This window comes from Schistocerca cancellata, chromosome 4 (genome assembly GCF_023864275.1).
Source record: "Schistocerca cancellata isolate TAMUIC-IGC-003103 chromosome 4, iqSchCanc2.1, whole genome shotgun sequence".
Classification (NCBI taxonomy): domain Eukaryota; kingdom Metazoa; phylum Arthropoda; class Insecta; order Orthoptera; family Acrididae; genus Schistocerca; species Schistocerca cancellata.
In genome coordinates this window covers 665,256,571-665,275,238 of record NC_064629.1, presented here as the reverse complement: position 1 = coordinate 665,275,238, position 18,668 = coordinate 665,256,571, and the positions used below count along the sequence as shown (strand labels likewise).

The window sequence follows — 18,668 nt, the reverse complement described above, 5'->3', positions numbered from 1 at the left end:
GATCCCAGCAATCACTCGAATGCGTCATATCATGATCTATTCCTGTTATCGTGAATGCCGGCCGGTGTGGCCGAGCGGTTCTAGGCGCTTCAGTCTGGAACCGCGCGACCGCTACGGTCGCAGGTTCGAATCCTGCCTCGGGCATGGATGTGTGTGATGTCCTTAGGTTAGTTAGGTTTAAGTAGTTCTAAGTTCTAGGGAACTGCTGACCTAAGATGTTAAGTCCCATAGTGCTCAGAGCCATTTGAACCATTTGAACCTTTGTTATCGTGAATGCTTGGAATAACGCGTTGAGGCCTTGCCTCCATAACCACATTCACGCAAAGTAACTTGTTTCATGTATGATAAAAGAACACAATCTGTGTGAAAACTGTGAACATTCATTGGGCTGATGCACTAGTGTGCTAATGGTTAAAGTTGTTGCAACTGATATTGCAGATCGCCTGCAGTATTATCGTACCTGCTACTGGAAGCTATTCTCTTTGTTTTCTAGTCAAAACATAGTTGCATCTACTGTGGAACATTTATTGTGTATCATCGTAATTGAAGGATGTGTTCCATATTTTACAGTACAGATATTTGTAACGACACTGTAAACTTCCAGATGTAGATCTAAAGGGAAGCACATATTATAGTAAGAAATTAATCTTACCTAGAGTGCATCAGAGTGTCTCTATATGAACAACTGATTTTTTGAAAGATTGTTTGTTTGTGGTCTTCAACTTCTTTCTATAACATTCTTCATTTACCAAAATGGCATGCATCGATATCCGTTCTCATGGCATAAAAGAGTTAGCTACACGAAAGCAACGGCAAAAGATCCTTTCCCAGCTTCGCCTAATCAGGTATTGTACACCATCTGATCAAAAGTATCCGGACACATATTAGTAGACACTAATATGGGGTGTGTCCGTCCTCCGCCAATATGACGGCTTCAACTCTGCTGGAAACATTTGTAATGAGGTGTCTGAATGTCTGTGTAGTATTGGCAGCCCACTATTCCTCAAGAGCTCAGAGAAGTTAATGATGTTGGACGCTGGGGGTCTGGAGCGAAGTCAACGTTCAAACTCAGCCCAAAGGTGTTCCACCGGATTCGGGTCGGGAATCTGGGCAGGCCAGTCCATTTCAGGAACGTTAATTATCACAAATCATTGTCTCACAGGTTCTGCCTTATTACAGGATGCATTTTTTTTTTTTTTTGGTACAAACCATCACAGTCTCCGAAGTGTTCTTCTACTGTACGCAGAACACAATGCTGTAACATATTTTCACATACTTCTGCATTTAGTATTTTCTTGAGTCCAATAAGATAAGGGGAACATACCGTAACCACGGGAAAACATTACCGTACCGTAACATCACATCCTCCGTAATTCACTGTTGGCGCTACCCTTGATAGCAAGTAACGTTTTCCAGTCTCTCGTCAGATCCAAACCCTTCCATTGGAGTGCCACAGGGTTCAGCGCGATTCATCACTCCAAATCACTTGATTCCAGACTGTCCAGCGGCGTCGCACTTCTCACGACCTCAAGCGCCGCTTGACTGCAGAAATGTGTGGCTTCTGAGGAGCTGCCCGACCAGTGTACCCCACTCTTCTTAATTCCCTGCACACAGTCATTTCGTTTTGTGGGCTACTGGTAGCAATTTTGGCACTCACGAGTGATTCCTTTCTCTGATTTTATGCGATTTTTAACGACCATCTTCCGCACTGCTCGATGATTCCTGTGCATCAGTACATGAGGTCGGCCTGGTCTTGGTTTCGCTGTGACGGTTCCTTCGAGTTTCCACTTCACAGTCACATCACTAACAGTCGACTTGGGCATATTTAGATGGGTTGATATATCTCTAATGGATATGGTACTCAGGTGACATCCAGTGCCTAGTCCACGTTGAAGTCACTGAGCTCTCCTAAACGAGCCCATTATACTGTTACTTCTTCTCTACTGACAACATAATTGCTCCTCGTCTCTTTTAAACAGGCGGATCCGAATCTTGTGACACCTAGTGGTCAATTTCACATTACCTAGAGTAGGTTCAAATGGCTCTGAGTACTATGGGACTTAACATCTGAGGTCGTCAGTCCCCTAGAACATAGAACTACTTAAACCTAACTAACCTAAGGACATAACACACATCCATGCCCGAGGCAGGATTCGAACCTGAGACCGTAGCGGTCGCGCGGTTCCAGATTGAAGCGCCTAGAACCGCTCGGCCACACCGGCCGTAGTCAATCATAGTTGTAGTTAGTGTAGTCGTGCTCTTCCTCTGTCATGTAAACTGATACATCCAATCTATTATGGAGAGACCTGAATTAAATGTGGAATCAGTTCTACAGTCCAGATTTTCATTCGACACTGTAATCCCTATTTCTCGAAAGCTAAACAAAATCTTACATAAAAGGTTTTTTGTTCTTTTAGTAACATAGGTGATGGGCCACACATTAAAGCATCAATGAATATGTAAACATGAAATTAATTCATCATAAATATGAGGGTTGGGACTTTAATAGGGGCAACTATTTATTTGCAGCTCGTACAAAACAGATACGTGTTTCAAAGTTTTACTGACCTTCAAAGTAGTCACCAGCATTATGTATAACCCGTTGCCAGCGATGTGGAAGTCGTAGGACATTCTTAGCAGTACCAGTTATGTTGACAGTTCGAGCGGCGCGGTCTATTGCCCGACGAATTTGTAGCAGTTCTGAAGCGAATGTCATTAAGTGTTTAGAAATCGCGTTGAACTTGCCAGGGCTTAAGTCAGGAGAGTGCAGTAGGTGGTATAGCACTTAGCAGCCCCATCAGTCAAACAAATCAGTAATAGCTTACACTGTACGTGCTTGAGCATTGTGCTGCAAAATGATGGTCAGGTCCTGAAGAAAGTGTCATCACTTCTGTCTCTAAGCTGGTCGTTGGTTGTGTTCCAAAAATGAACAGCACAGGGACCGAAGTGATGCCACTTTCTTCAGGACCTGACCATCATTTTGCAGGACAATGCTCAAGCACGTACAGTGCAAGCTGTTACTGATTTGTATGACTGATGGGGCTGCTAAGTGCTATACCACCTACTGTACTCTCCTGACTTAAGCCCTCGTGAGTTCATCTCGATTTCTAAACTGAAGGAAACACTTCACGGCATTCGTTTCAGAAGTGCTACAAATTCGTCGGGCAATAGACCGCGCCCCTCGAACAGTCAACACAACTGGCACTGCTAAGAGTATCCTACGACTCCCACATCGCTGGCAACGGGTTATAAACAATGCTGGTGAGTACTCTGAAGGTCAGTAAAACTTTGAAACACGTATCTGTTTCTTACGAGCTGCAAATAAATAGTTGCCACTATTAAAATTCCAATCCTCGTATATACAAGGTTCAAAATGTCGTAATGGTATTCTTGCGTATACAGACATTCAAGATAAATTTCCCCTTTCTTACACACTGTTTACTTAAAGGATTACACAACAGAGACAATAAAGTAGAAAAAAATGCTGACTAACTGAACACTACGTTACTGCATTGCATTTATTAACCTTCAGAGTTAGTTCTCTCTGAGCTATACCAAGTTGCTCGAAAACACACGGGTTATGCAAGACATAGTTCTGCCACCTGATACGACTACCGTTTCCGCTACTCGTAACCCCAAAAGTACGGAGAACATTAAGAAGGAAAACAGATTCGTCAGATTTCATTTCACCACTCCGACAGTAGCACTTACACAGCACAAAAAAATGCAGACTATGATTATTGCGTAAGCAGTTAGGATGAATGTGTGTAAATTTTGTTCTCCTGGTATCAGTATAAAGAAAGAAAAATGGTGAACTCGTTAAGAGGCGAAAATGAGGTACCTGACAATCTGTGTTCTATGTTGGCATCCGTACTATGTAATTTAACGACTGCCCGGTCTGTAATTTGCACCAATTTCGTTGGCCTTTAACGCACGGCGAACTCTGACGTTCGAAAGGAAAATAGAATGAAAGAAACGATATTTTAGCGCGCTCTAATTTTGTCCTGCATGAAGTTCCTAGCATATATACGATCGTATCTACACCTGTAAGAGATTATCAATGTTAGAACCATAACATCCTGTTCGCAATTCGGACAACGACGTTCACTAAGTGGTACTTTGTTGGTATAGGTAATAAGTTGTTGGTATGTTGCTTGTTGCATTGAATCGTCACAGATTTTGTCTCTCTCACTGCTCCTTTATTCCAGGCACATACTGGTTGTTGTGAAATAGTGCTGATTTCATCCGTAACTTGTGACATTAAAGGGATGAAGGAACTTTTATTCCGACAGTAACACTGAACGTCGTTTCTTTCAGAAAACATGTTAAACTTTTTCTGGCACTGACTAAAGGTTGGAGACTAATGCAAAATACACACTTATTTCTCGTCCTTGATGACAATCGAAGCGCAGACACAAAACAACAAAAATACAACTGACCCAGAAAATATTTTATGCACCTTAATATAGGCAACCCAACTTACATCATCACCTGGGTGCAGGTGATGTAAGTTGGGTTGCCTATCTTAAGGTGCATGAACTATTTTTATCACCTGGGTGCACGTGATGTAAGTTGGGTTGCCTATGTTAAGTTGCATGAAATATTTTCTGGGTCAGTTATATTTTACCCAGCCTGTAATATGAGTTCTTATTTACTAGGGATAAAAATTTCATTTTGTTTTATATTGGAAGTTTTTTGTTTATATGTATCTTCGAATCGATTTTAACCAATAGAAAGTTAACGCCAAAAGCTCATTTCTGTGATAAGTGTGGGGTACACACTTAATGCAGAAACGTACTTGGAATAATTATATTTCAGCTTTACTATCTATTGTGTTCTCTTACGATCATGACCACGGTTCTTCCCTGTTTTCAAATTGTAATTTCTTGTTGTTCTACATCAGAAAAAAATTGTGATAACTGCAACTTTCCGTGAAATGTTTTATTCCTTCCTCATAACAGCATTTTGCAGGTATTGGATGACTATCTTTACTATGACGACTTCACTGCATATGCGCTCCCATAATTTATCGTGTGACAGTATGGATGTAGTATCTACGAAAATTGTTTGGAGCTTTAGAGCTGCTTAGCCGCCCGGTGTGGCTGTGCGGTTCTAGGCGCTACAGTCTGGAGCCGAGCGACCGCTGCGGTCGCAGGTTCGAATCCTGCTTCAGGCATGGATGTCTGTGATGTCCTTAGGTTAGTTAGGTTTAATTAGTTCTAAGTTCTAGGCGACTGATGACCTGAGAAGTTAAGCCGCATAGTGCTCAGAGCCATTTGAATCATTTTTTTAGAGCTGCTTGTTCACTCATTTCTATTTCAAAACATACTTTATGTCGCTGCTTAAATGAAGGGGATATATTGGAGAATCATCTCTGTGATTATAAAATTTCGTTGTATTTCGATGAAACATGTTGCTGGATCTAAGAAAATCTGTAGAATGTTACGTACTGCATTCAGCGTGGATGACATTTCTGAAATTGTATCATACGTAGTACTAAATTGGGTTAATGTCCACAGTAGGTTAAAAGTTAAGACGCTGGGCTTGTGTTTGGGGCCGGCCGAAGTGGCCGAGCGGTTCTATGTGCTACAGTCTGGAACGGCGCGACCGCTACGGTCGCAAGTTTGAATCCTGCCTCGGGATTGGATGTGTGTGATGTCCTTAGGTTAGTTAGGTTTAAGTAGTTCTAAGTTCTAGGGGTTGATGACCTCAGAAGTTAAGTCCCATAGTGCTCAGAGCCATTTGAACCATTTTTGTGTTCGGGGGTTGGAATCTCTGTTCTACCATCCAGTTTTAACTTCTCCATAGGACAAACGCCTGGATATTTCTTTTGAAAATAACGCGACTGATTTCCTTCCCTATCATTCCCCTACCTGAGCATTTCCTCCGTCTATAAGGACGTTATCATTGTAGACATGTTAAACCCTAATACTTTGTCCTTTGTGACATCTTTTAGAGACTTCGCTTTTGATCATTTTTCGATTTTATTAAAATTAATGGTGTTGTAGATGCATTATGAGTGGATATGAGAAGTTTCGAGCGCAACATAGCAAACAAATAGAACTTTCGCGAATATTATCATGAAGTGTCTCTTGACTTGTGTTTATATTATACACAACCGCTAATTATACACTGATGAGTCAAAACGATTATGACAATCTAACGTGTTGATCTACCTTTAGAACACAAACAGCAACGATACTGTGTTGTATGAATTCAGAATGTCCTGGGATGGTTTCCGGAGGCATGTGGCACCAAATATCTAAAGACAGGTCACACTATTCCTGAAAATTACGGCTCGCTTGTTTGTGCACTCCGAGTTGGCGCCGGACAGCGTCCAGAATTGTTCTATCACATTTAGATCAGGCAAGTTTGGTGGCATAGACATCAGGGCGAGTTCACTATCATGCTCTTCAAACCACTGTAGCACGAGACAGTTACACCGGGTATTTATAAATAGGGGTCCATAAATGTGTGGATGTGTTCCTGACACTAAAACATTACAAAAGTCTGTCTGAACATCGGGAAGCAAATCCTTCGTTAGGGACTTACATTTTGTTGCTAATGTCGTATTTGATAAATTTAACGACCTATATTTTCAAAAATTGCTCATAGTGACCTCCTCCTGCTTCGAAGCAAGGAACGAATGTACGTCCCATGCTCTACCGTACTCTGTTGAAAATTCCAGGAGTAGGTCAAATTTGGCCAGTCCGTTTACGATATGCTGCCTCAAAACATCCACGTTAGGTACAGAGTGTGAATACGCGAAGGATTTCAAATGTCACCATAGGTAAAAACGCACTAGATTCAAATCTGGTTATCGGTGAAGCCAAGCAATAGATCCCTCTCGATCAATCCATAGATTATGGAGATACTGGCGAGCTTTTACTATTAAGTGAGGTGTAGTACCACTGTGCACAAACGACATCCGTTGGATGACCTCTAGAGGTACAGTATTAAGTAAATGAAGCACCTCATTTCTGAGAAATCATATGTACATTTGTCCAGTAAGACATTGTGGGAATAAATATGAACAAATAAGATGACCATGAATGATTCTGTCCCACACGTTGATGTTGAACTAAAGATCCTCAGACAAACTAAAAACAGATGCCAAGATCATCTATAAAGAAGAATGCAGTGCACATTTGAGGTGTGTCGCATGATCATTCATTTCATAACTCGTTAACGAAGGATTTTTGGACCCACGTTCATTAGAAATATTTGTGACTACATCTACATTTACATTTATACTCCGCAAGCCACCAAACGGCGTGTGGCGGAGGGCACTTAACGTGCCACTGTCATTACCTCCCTTTCCTGTTCCAGCCGCGTATGGTTCTCGGGAAGAACGACTGCCGGAAAGCCTCCGTACGCGCTCGAATCTCTCTAATTTTACATTTGTGATCTCCTCAGGAGGTATAAGTAGGGGGACGCAACATATTCGATACCTCATCCAGAAACGCACCCTCTCGAAACCTGGACAGCAAGCTACACCGCGATGCAGAGCGCCTCTCTTGCAGAGTCTGCCACTTGAGTTTGCCAAACATCTCCGTAACGCTATCACGCTTACCAAATAAGCCTGTGACGAAACGCGCCGCTCTTCTTTGGAGCTTGTCTATCTCCTCTGTCAACCCGACTTGGTACGGATCCCACACTGATGAGCAATACTCAAGTATAGGTCGAACGAGTGTTTTGTAAGCCACCTCCCTTGTTGATGGACTACATTTTCTAAGGACTCTCCTAATGAATCTCAACCAGGTACCCGCCTTACCAACAATTAATTTTATATGATCGCTCCACTTCAAATCGTTCCGTACGCATACTCTCAGATATTTTACAGAAGTAACTGCTACCAGTGTTTGTTACGGTATCATATAATCATACAATAAAGGATCCTTCTCACTATGTATTCGCAATACATTACATTTGTCTATGTTAAGGGTCAGTTACCACTCCCTGCACCAAGTGCCTATCCGCTGCAGATCTTCCTGCATTTCGCTGCAATTTTCTAATGCTGCAACTTCTCTGTATACTACAGCATCATCCGCGAAAAGCCGCATGGAACTTCCGACATCATCTACTAGGTCATTTATATATATTGTGAAAAGCAATGGTCCCATAACACACCTCTGAAGCACGCCAGAGGTTACTTTAACGTCTGTAGACGTCTCTCCATTGAGAACAACTGCTGTGTTCTGTTTGCTAAAACCTCTTCAATCCAGCCATACAGCTGATCTGATATTCCGTTGGCTCTTACTTGGTGTCACAAACACATCCATACATTTATGGACACTAATTTATAAACACACTGTATTTAACAAACGAGGTGCCACAGTTGAAAGCGCACTGGACTCGCATTTGGGAGGCTGACAGTTCAAATCTTTGTCCGGCCATTTAGATTTAAGCTTTCTCTGATTTTCCTAAACCACTTAAGACAAATTCCGAGAAGGGCACAGACAATTTCCTACCTGATCCTTCTCAAATCCGAGAGTATACTTTGTCGCTAATGACCTCATTGTTGATGGGATATTAAACTCTAACCTTCTTTCCTATTTTTACGGACAGTTACCCAGCTGGAAGATGTCATCGCCATCGAGAAAGACATCAAGCATGAGCAAATGAAGATAGTCTACAATAACGTTCACAATGTCCACAGCTGTTATGATGCCTTCTACTACTGTCATAAATCTCACAGAAGCCCAGTTGAACGTCCCCAATAGCACTGTTCATCCGACCAGGCCACACGCTTCCAATGATCCATATTCCACTCTGCTGTGTCAAGGCATTGCGCCTACTCAGCCAGCAACCAATAACACAGATGCGTTACACGGACATGGACATTACAAATAGCAGACAAGTGATGGCGGTGCCTCAACTAGCCACCTAACGGCAACCCAAGCGCCATCGGAGGTCACTGGCCCCTTGGACCCTTTCTCTTCTGTGGGCCACGTGACTGAAAGTAGTACATGCAGTATTCCGGCACCGGGGAGTATTTAGGCTGGCGCCCAGGCTATGGTCGGCAAGTTCACTCCGAGAGTTACCTGGACAAGGCGCATTGCGAGAGCATACCCACAATCAGGATCTCACTCTAGACCGATTAGTATGGCAACGACGACATCCACATCGACCTTCGCATTGTAACGGGACATATTAAAGGCTTTACTGTACCGAAGTATGCGATACCCTCCAAATTCAACCAGTTTAACGAGTATTTATGATTATAGAAAAGTTATTGTGTATGTTAACAATGATTGCATAACATGTCTGCATAAACAGTCAACCCATTAAATTATACTGAGTAACTGACCCTCACAAAAGTTTATATCACTTGATCACTGATACAGCAAATGTCATCATGTAAAAACACTAAGTTCATCTTAAATAATTAATATGAAGTACGAAAAATAGTGGACAACTTTGGTATTTTAGATCTCCTTAAATAAAAATCACCCAGTGAAACCTATTTGTTCACTAGGAGCGTTTTCACTCAGTATTCACGTAATCAATCCTATTTTAGACGAAAACCAATGTAATTCTTAATAATTCATGTTATTTACTTATTTATGCAAATTAGAGAAGTCAATTGACAAACTTCTAAAAAACGGCCTTTTTGTAACAAAGAATTATTCTGTCAAGTCAACAAATCTGTTTGTCATTTTAATAACATGTTAAATTATGTCACTCGATGCAAATTAATAACTTTTCTGCACAAATTATGATAACAGATGTACATGTCACTTATAAACTACATCTCTTTTTAGTAGTTCTTTGACAATGTTATAAATACGAGCAGCAAGAAGGGTCGGGGGGCAGTCGGAATGTCACTTTGGTAAAGTGTGTTTGTGTGTTATTGTTTGAGGTGGATAAACAATGCAAAGAACATGTAACGGAAGTACTACTTTGTGTTGAGTCATGGTCTTTGGTGTTCAGTGGAATTAAGATGGCCACCAGAGTAATAAATATTTGAAGTTTACATATTTGTTGGTTTCGCTCGTTCTTTATCATCAAAAGCACATAAAAAACACGGGACCTCATGTTTTTAACCCTAGACAACCAGATTTAGAGCCAGCATCAGCATCGAGACACAGCAGCGATCCAGCAAGTAGCAGCGATTACCACAACACAATGCATTTTAATGGCGCCAACCTAACATCAAGTGCTAACAAGCTCCGTAAATGGGAGTATGTGGCAGACTCTGCAAGAGAGGCGCTCTGCATCGCGGTGTAGCTTCTTGTCCAGGTTTCGAGATGGTGCGTTTCTGGATGAGGTATCGAATATATTGCGTCCCCCTACTTATGCCTCCCGAGGAGATCACGAATGTAAAATTAGAGAGATTCGAGGGCGCACGGAGGCTTTCCGGCAGTCGTTCTTCCCGCGAACCATACGCGACTGGAACAGGAAAGGGAGGTAATGTTAGTGGCACGTAAAGTGCCCTCCGCCACACACCGTTGGGTGGCTTGTGGAGTATAAATGTAAATGTAGATGCAGATGTTGTTGTTTCAGTATTCAAGAAGAGATTGGAATGAGAGTTTCACTCTGCAGTGTAGTGTGCGCTGATATGAAACTTCATGACAGATTAAAACTGTGTGCCGGACCCAGACTCGAACTCTGGATCTTTGCCTTTCGCGGGAAAGTGCTCTGGCAACTGAGCTACCAAGTACGACTCACGACCCTCCTTACAGTCAATAGTTTCATACTAGCGCACACTCCGCTGCAGAGTGAAAAATCTCATTCTGGAAACATCCCCCTGGGCTGTGGCAAAGCAATGTCTCGCAATATCCTTTCTTCCAGGAGTGTTGGTTCTGCAAGTTTTGCGGGGGTGAGCTTCTGTGAAGTTTGGAACGTAGGAGACGAGGTACTGATGGAAGTGAAGCTGGGAGTGCGGGTCGTGAGTCGTGCTTGGGTAGCTCAGGTGGCAGAGCACTAGCTCACGAATGACAAAGATCCTGAATTCGAGTTTCGCTCCGGCACACAGTTTTAATCTGCCAGAAAGTTTCAAGAAGTGACTGGTTTTCAATTATTATGTCCCAAACTAAGTCTCACTGGAGAAGATAGTTTTTGTGTGTTTTTCTGGCGCTGCCTTTGGTGGACACATCACGACTTTGATAATTCCGTGCCCACGGCAATTTTAATCAACGACGTCACTGAGTCTACATGGGAAAACACAGACGTCGTCTGCTGCAGAGCACCACATTCAACAGGGGGTACAGAACAGTGTGCTCTGGAACACTGGTGCCTGCTACAGTTCTCCACGTATCCTGCTTTACAGAGAGGGAAAACCTCCGACCTAGTGTTCCGTGATTAGGCGCGGATGTCCAATAGCTTGTTCCTACTCGTGGCTTCGTCGTCCTTCGACCACATTCTGTAGGTTTTTACAAGATTAGCACTCGGACAGCTGGCCAGCTTCGACATTTCCGAGATGCTCGTGCCCAGGCGGGATTTGCCCTTTATCTACGATAATGATGGAAGCTGAAGAAATGAATTAAAATTTGTGAGACGGCCGGGACTCGAACCCAGGTCTTCTTGCCCTTTGTCAAAATCGTTTATATTGGTGGATATCCCCATTTGAGATCAGAATGATTGCTAGAATGATTCCACGTTAGTCTCTGCACAGCTTTTCGCTTACTGTGTCACGTGATGGGCAGGGGTTGTAATGTTTTGGCTCAAGCATACAAGTATCGGGCATGTGGAGTTGGATACCTGGCAAAGGGGCATTGCTCACGCAAAGCTGTTTTGGCTCAAGCATACAAGTATCGGGCATGTGGAGTTGGATACCTGGCAAAGGGGCATTGCTCACGCAAAGCTACACGGCTTCATTTGTCCAAACAACACAGAAGCTGGATAGTAACTGACTGGAGGCGTGTAATGTTGTCAGAGGAGCCGAAATTTTGCCTCTGTTCAAATGATGTAAGGCGTCGATGGCAACGACGTTGCAATTAGGCGTTTAACACGCAGTATGTGGTGGGTGCAATTCAGACCACTGTTGATTCTAAGATGTTTTGGGCGTGTTTTCATGACGTGAGTCTACTGATTCAACCTACCGCGAGCATGGAACAAAATGTGTATTTCAATATTCACGCTGACCAAGTGTTGCCCTGTGTTCTACATCTTCATGATGGGTTCTTCTCTCTTCCATGATGTCAACAGCTCTGTTCATAGGGCTACACACATACGTTCCTGGTTTGAGGAGCAGCTGGTTACCACATCGCAACCTGACTGTCTGCTAAAGCACCCAATCTTAATCCGATAGAAAATTCTGTGACTGTTTGGAACAGCGGATGAAACTGAGCAATTTGGTAGCTCCACAGGATCTAATCATCAACGAGTGTGTTCATCTGGATACTTAAGAAACTTGTGGACTCTCTTCTTAGTCGAATTGAACGTCATTGTCAATGTTAGAGACGGTGTTACACGATATTAGCATGATGTATGCTGGGGGACGACAATTTTTTTGTCCAATATGCTCATTTTGGGTAACGCAGTTATGCAGATACGAAAAGACCTACGCAATATATGCTGGCCTAGTCTTCGGACTGATGACTGTAATAATAACAATAACTTTCGTAAACCTATCAGACAAGGAAACACCGTCAACTCAACCTAAAATTTTAAGGAGAAAAAGCGCATTTTCAAGATGTCAGCTCGAATATTCGATCCAGCGTAGAAATTTGGCCCATGACTGTGACAGTACGCATTTATGACCTTCTGAATTTACAGCATTTAAACTTCTCACACCTCGGTTGTTTGTCACTCGCTCCGTCTCACTACAGCCGCTGATTGCCCTAGCGCGAAGTACTGTACGGCGAAATAACAACCAGAGGCCTCCAGTTCTCGGGATGTTGACGGCAAGGGAAGAAGTATGTGGTCGCCTCAGGAGAACGTAATTTAAAATCTTGTCCGAGAACGCATTATTTCACACGAAGATAGTACATTTTTCTTGGTTCGCGATGTTTTGCGAATCGTCCGCGATGACGCCATTCATTCACTTTGCACGTATGCAACTCTTCGCATCCGCGAATTCTTTCTGTCATATCTGTCAAATTTTCAAAATTATTCTAGTCGTCTTCTTCAAGAACATCACACAGTTTTCTCCAGCACTTTTCTATAGTTTTTGCTTTCACATTATTCCAGGCTTGTGCAAACAAGTAAATTTCATATTTACCACGCTCAGCTGTTCAGTCATGTTTTTTGTTTTGCTTGTCACTATCGTGCAGGATGGTTCTCAAACATAGACCACGGCTGTGCCGTATAAATGTTGCTATTACACTTCATTTAGTGGCTGAATTGGACAGGTAAAATTCGGAGGAAAGAAACATAAAAAATTTTCAAATGTGTGTGAAATCTTATGGGACTTAACTGCTACGATCATCATTCCCTAAGCTTACTCACTACTTACCCTTCATTATCCTAAGGACTAACGCACACACCCATGCCCTAGGGAGGACTCGAACCTCCGCCGGGACCAGCCGCACAGTCCATGGCTGCAGCGCTTAGACCGCTTTTTTTTCCTTTTTTTTTATTTTACATTTAGTCGTTGCTGATCGTTGTGCTTGGTCGTTGCGGACGTCAAATGACATCCGTTCAAGTTCGTTGGTGATGCTTTCGCTCAGTTCTTTTATTACAGAGGCCAACCAGCTCTCTGACCGAACAAGCTGAGCTACCGTGCCGCGACCGCTCGGCTAATCCCGCGCGGCAAAGAAACATACTACAATCGATACTGCGTATTGTCAGTTAATAAGTTTGCTTGTTTAGGGATACATTTTTTAGATTAAAAACTTTACAACTTTCGGTGCAATTGATCACTAAATACTCAGTGAAGGAGCACAACACATCCAAGAAGTTTTTGGGCTGTATAAAAACCTGGTTGTGTATTTCTGGAACACCCGTCGAAGTTCGAGGCTCTTCAACTTCGTGATAGTTACTGGGAGCAGTCTGCGTGTGCCAGAAAAGTTTGATTCCAAAAGAACTGTTTCCCGCCCTTTTTCATTTTTTGTCCAGAGGCAGACGTTTCTTTCAAGGAAGCTAAGTATCTTGTAGGTAACGTCTTAAAATTAACACCCGTTTCATAGGCATTGTAAATATGGTCCTTAGTGCAGCCTCGGCTGTAATCCTGAAACTCTGTTTTTAAAACATCAGCTGCATCGAGGTCTGTAGATAACTTTTCTACACCTACGTTAAATTGTGGAATGACATGTCTGTTTTTAAACCCGTTTTAATGACTCGGAGATTGAAGAAAGAATCTTTTCGTTCGTCACCTGACAACTCAGGTAATATTTTAGCTTTCTCTTGAATTATAGGACTAGTGAAAGTCATGCGTTTTTCTCGTTGTTTGGTGAACCAAAGATAAAGAGCTTCGCCTATTATTTCAAAGTCGGAGGTTTTCACTGTTTCTCTGCGAAGATTTGTCACAGCTTCCTCTAGAAATCTAGACTTCACCAATTGCGAAATTACAGAAATAGATACTCCGTAATTAGCCGCAATTGTTTTGAATAACCTTCCTGTTTTAACTTCTTTTACAGAAGCTAATGTACCAGCGAAAATATCCGCAAAACAGTTCCGCTCAGTTGCCACAAAAAAATACACAGGCAACGGAAGTAGAATGCGCTATTGTTGACAGTGTAGCTGTATTTAGAATGGGGAGTCGGTGTCTGGGGAAGCAATCAGGGTTGGGTGCCGATCTCTCCACATTAGGTATAGTTCTGAACAGTCTCTTCTCGAATTGTTTCCGGGTAGTACAATATTTAGTTGGGTTCTACGATTCTTGCAGGTCTTTCGGATAGCCCGCGTTTCGATTGACACGGGGTTCGGTTAATCGAGGCTTTACATACTGACGGGAGAAAAGCAACATCAAAATATAATTAATGAAGAGTAATGGAATTTCGGGAATTCATTTGTCTAGGTAACATATTTAAGTCATTAACATTCAAAGATTACAGATTAATTAAGCGTGAGATAAGCCATTGCTAACATGGAATGCTGGTACATTAATAACTCGTGTAACCGCAAGAATTTTGAATTCAAGCCTACAAACGTGCATGCATTGTCTGGCAGAGGTGCCGGACGTCAGTTTGTGGGATAGAGTTCCATGTCTGTTACGCCTGGTCGGTCGTTACAGGGACGGTTAATATTGGTTATGGATGACTCCGGAGTTGTCAGACGGTGTCCCATAAGTGCTCGATTGGAGACAGAGCTAGTGCTCGAACAGTCCGAGGCGACAGCAGCCACTCTGTACAGCATATTGGGTAACAACGGCCGTATGTGGGCGAGCGCTATTCTGTTGGAAAACACTCCCTCGAATGCTGTTCAAGAAAGGCAGCACAATAGGTCGAATCGCCAGACAGACGTATAAACTTGCAGTCAGGATGCTTTGGGTAACCACGAGAGTGCTCCTACTGTCATAAGAATTGCACCCCCTAACCTAACTCTATGCGTGGGTCTGGTGTGTGTAATACGCAGACAGGTTGGTTGCAGGCCCTCAACTGGCCTCCTTTTAACCAACATACGACCCATCACTGGCACCGAGAGAGGACCAGCTTTCATCTGAAACCATAAAAGACCTCAAACTAACCCTCCAATGATCTCTGGTTTGACTCCACCGAAGTCGCAAATGGCTGTGATTTTGGTAAGTGGAATGCACGCTACAGGTGTCTGGCTCGGAGCTGTCCTTGAAGTAACTGATTTGCAACCTTTCATTGTGTCTCTGTGGTGCCAACTGCTGCTCAAATTGCTGCTGCAGCGGCAGTACAATGCGACAGAGGCATACGCCGAACATGATGATCTTCCCTCTGGACAGTGACACGTGGCCGTCCGGAGCCGAGTCTTCCTGTGACCGTCCATTCTCGCGACCACTGCTGCCAACACTCATGTACAGTGGCTACATTCCTGCCAAGCCTTTCTGCATTATCGCAGAAGGATCATCCAACTTCTCGTTGCCCTATTATTTCGTTCAAACTCGGTAAGATATTGATAACGGTGTCTTTGTCACCTTAAAGGCATTCTTGACTAGCATCAACTCATCACATCCAATCTAAAAGTCAACTAACGCTCACGACCGTTACAGAGAGTATTTGAAGCAAACCTGATTTATATCTCATAGTGGCGCTACTAGCGCGACTCTCATGCGATTGGCACGAGGTTGAACAGACACCACGTTTCAAAAGTAGAAACACGCTTACGAACTTTCGTTTATGTCGCACAACTCCTCAGTGTTACGATTTTTGTAAAAAATGGTTCAAATGGTTCTGAGCACTATGCGACTTAACTGCTGAGGTCATCAGTCGCCTAGAACTTGCAACTAATTAAACCGAACTAACCTAAGGACATCACACACATCCATGCCCGAGGCAGAATTCGAACCTGCGACCGTAGCGGTCGCTCGGCTCCAGACTGTAGCGCTTAGAACGTCACGGCCACTCCGGCCGGCACGATTTTTTTTGTTTACCGTCAGTATATATATATGTATATATATAGCTATGAAAATCAGAATGAATAAACGTAATCAACTGAAGAATTACGGTGAAGTGGAGTTAATGACATTCAATTTGAAAAATGTCGCTACGCTACGTCTTCAAGGCCATATTCATTCATTTAATTAATTTACTCTGTATCTGTGAATAACAACTTAAAAGCGTTCAAAGAAAAGAGGCGAGAAACCGCACAGTTCGATATATTGAAAAAAACACTATCGCTCGTTTGTTCGTCGACATTATGAACACGAACCTCTCACTCAAATTCTGCAGCTCGTGGTGTAGTGGATGCCGGCACGGTAGCCCAGCGTGTTCGGTCAGAGGGTTCGCTAACCTCTGTAACAAAAACTGAGTCAACGGATCAACGAAGGACCTAAACGGGTGTCATCGGACGTCCGCCCCGAACAAATTCGACGGACAATGTAGAACAAAATGAGATTAAAAAATGTGGGAAGCGTTGCTGCCTCTGAATCATGGGGTCCTGGGTTCGATTCCCGGCTAGGTTGGAGATTTTCTTTGCCCGGGGACTGAGTGTTTGTGTTGTCCTGATCATTTCATCATGATCAACAACATTCATAACAGTGGCTAGATTGAACTGTGAGAAAGATTGACTGTGTAAAAATGCGGACTTTGTACGGACGCTGACGATCACACAGTTGAGCGCCCAACAAACCAAACATCATCATTATCATCATCACTTTTTTTTAATTTAATCGTATGGCTAGGGCCCGTTGGGCAGGCCGTTCGCCGGGTGCCGGTCTTTCAATTTGACGCGTCTTCGGCGACCTGCAGTCGATGAGGATGATAGGATGATGATGATGAGGAGGACAGCAGAAGACTCAGTCCCTGGGCGGAGAAAATTCCCCGACCCAGCCGGGAATCGAACCCGGGCCCAGAGGACTGACAATCCGTCACGCTGACCATTCAGCTACCGGGGGCGGACATCATCATCACTCACTCCACTGTACAGTATTTCACGCTCTGGCATTAGGTGTCCGAAGTGGGGCAGAACAAGTCGAAGCATGGAATGCTCAAAAGCGGTACATTCAGAGGATCTTAGCTGTGTACTTTGAGAATTATAGCCCAAATTTTCGCGCAGGATCTATTTCTGGGGTTGATATGGCTCATGTGCGCTTTTTCCTCGAGCTGGTGATGTTCCATTTTGAGGTGGGTGGATAATGTGGCTCTGTTACCTATGACAGTTCCGTAGCTGAGGAAGAGCTGGTGGAACTGCGAGGCGAAGGAGGTGAAGAGGCAGCCGAGCGCGGTGACGAGCCCGCCCAGCACGGCGGTGAGGCGCGTCGACTTGCGCCGGCACAGCGCCACCGTCACCGGCGACATCAGCAGCGCCACGCCCGTCGACAGCGCGCCCAGCCACCCTGCAACACCAGCCAAAGCCTCAGCCTGTTGGCCGTGCCAGCACTTCGCTGTGTCTTCACACTAAGACAGCGTTTGAAATGTTTACAAAATTTCTTAGTCACACGTATCGATGACAGTCATAAAGTTTAAATTATTACTTCACGTTTGAATGGTGGTTTCGTTCCTTTTATTTCAACGAAAAGACTAGTTGTAAGTCCTATACCAGTTGCAGCCATCCCCACCTATTTCCACCCACATCAGAGATTCCCCCTCTCTCCTATCTCTCCACTTCATTGCATCCCTTTCTCTCTTGATATCACGGCCTGCCCACCCACCAAACGCATCCTTCTTTTCCGTCTTTCCCAATATCCGCCTTACCACCTATTCTCCTTCCATAGAGACCACGAGCTACTTCTAAATTTACACCCACAACTAGTGATGTGGGCCGGGCAAATGCCCAGTGGACGGGAGATTTATAAAATCTGGGCATTTACAAAAAAAGTTCTTTTTAAAGTTTTTACTCCTGAAGTGTATAATTTACCAATTAAAATAAGGGATGGGACGATGCTCCAGATATTAGAAGTTAAGTAGATGCTTACATTTAAACATACGTATGGCATTTTGCCTTTCTTACTATGAACGAAAGGAAAGAAGAATGAAGCGCTTTTTTTTTCACTCATTCACACACACGCACACACACACACACACACACACACACACACACACAACACACACAGACACACACACACAGAGAGAGAGAGAGAGAGATTGCGTTGAATAGCTGTGTAGTGGTAAGCTGGAATAAAAAAAAATTTAAAAAAAAAACATGTCCTTAGGTCA

General features: G+C 43.4%; 1 protein-coding gene across 1 annotated transcript in view; it reads right to left on the bottom strand.

Annotated features, from left to right (window-relative positions):
• Positions 1-18,064, bottom strand: part of LOC126184373 (monocarboxylate transporter 2-like) — a 141,589-nt gene extending 123,525 nt beyond the window's left edge. Inside the window, exons 1-2 of the mRNA XM_049926758.1 lie at positions 17,987-18,064; positions 17,663-17,909 (exon numbers count right to left, since the gene is read on the bottom strand). Coding sequence (XP_049782715.1) covers positions 17,663-17,909; positions 17,987-18,064 — 325 coding nt within the window. The remainder of the gene's footprint in view (positions 1-17,662; positions 17,910-17,986) is intronic.
• Positions 18,065-18,668: the final 604 nt, after the last annotated feature.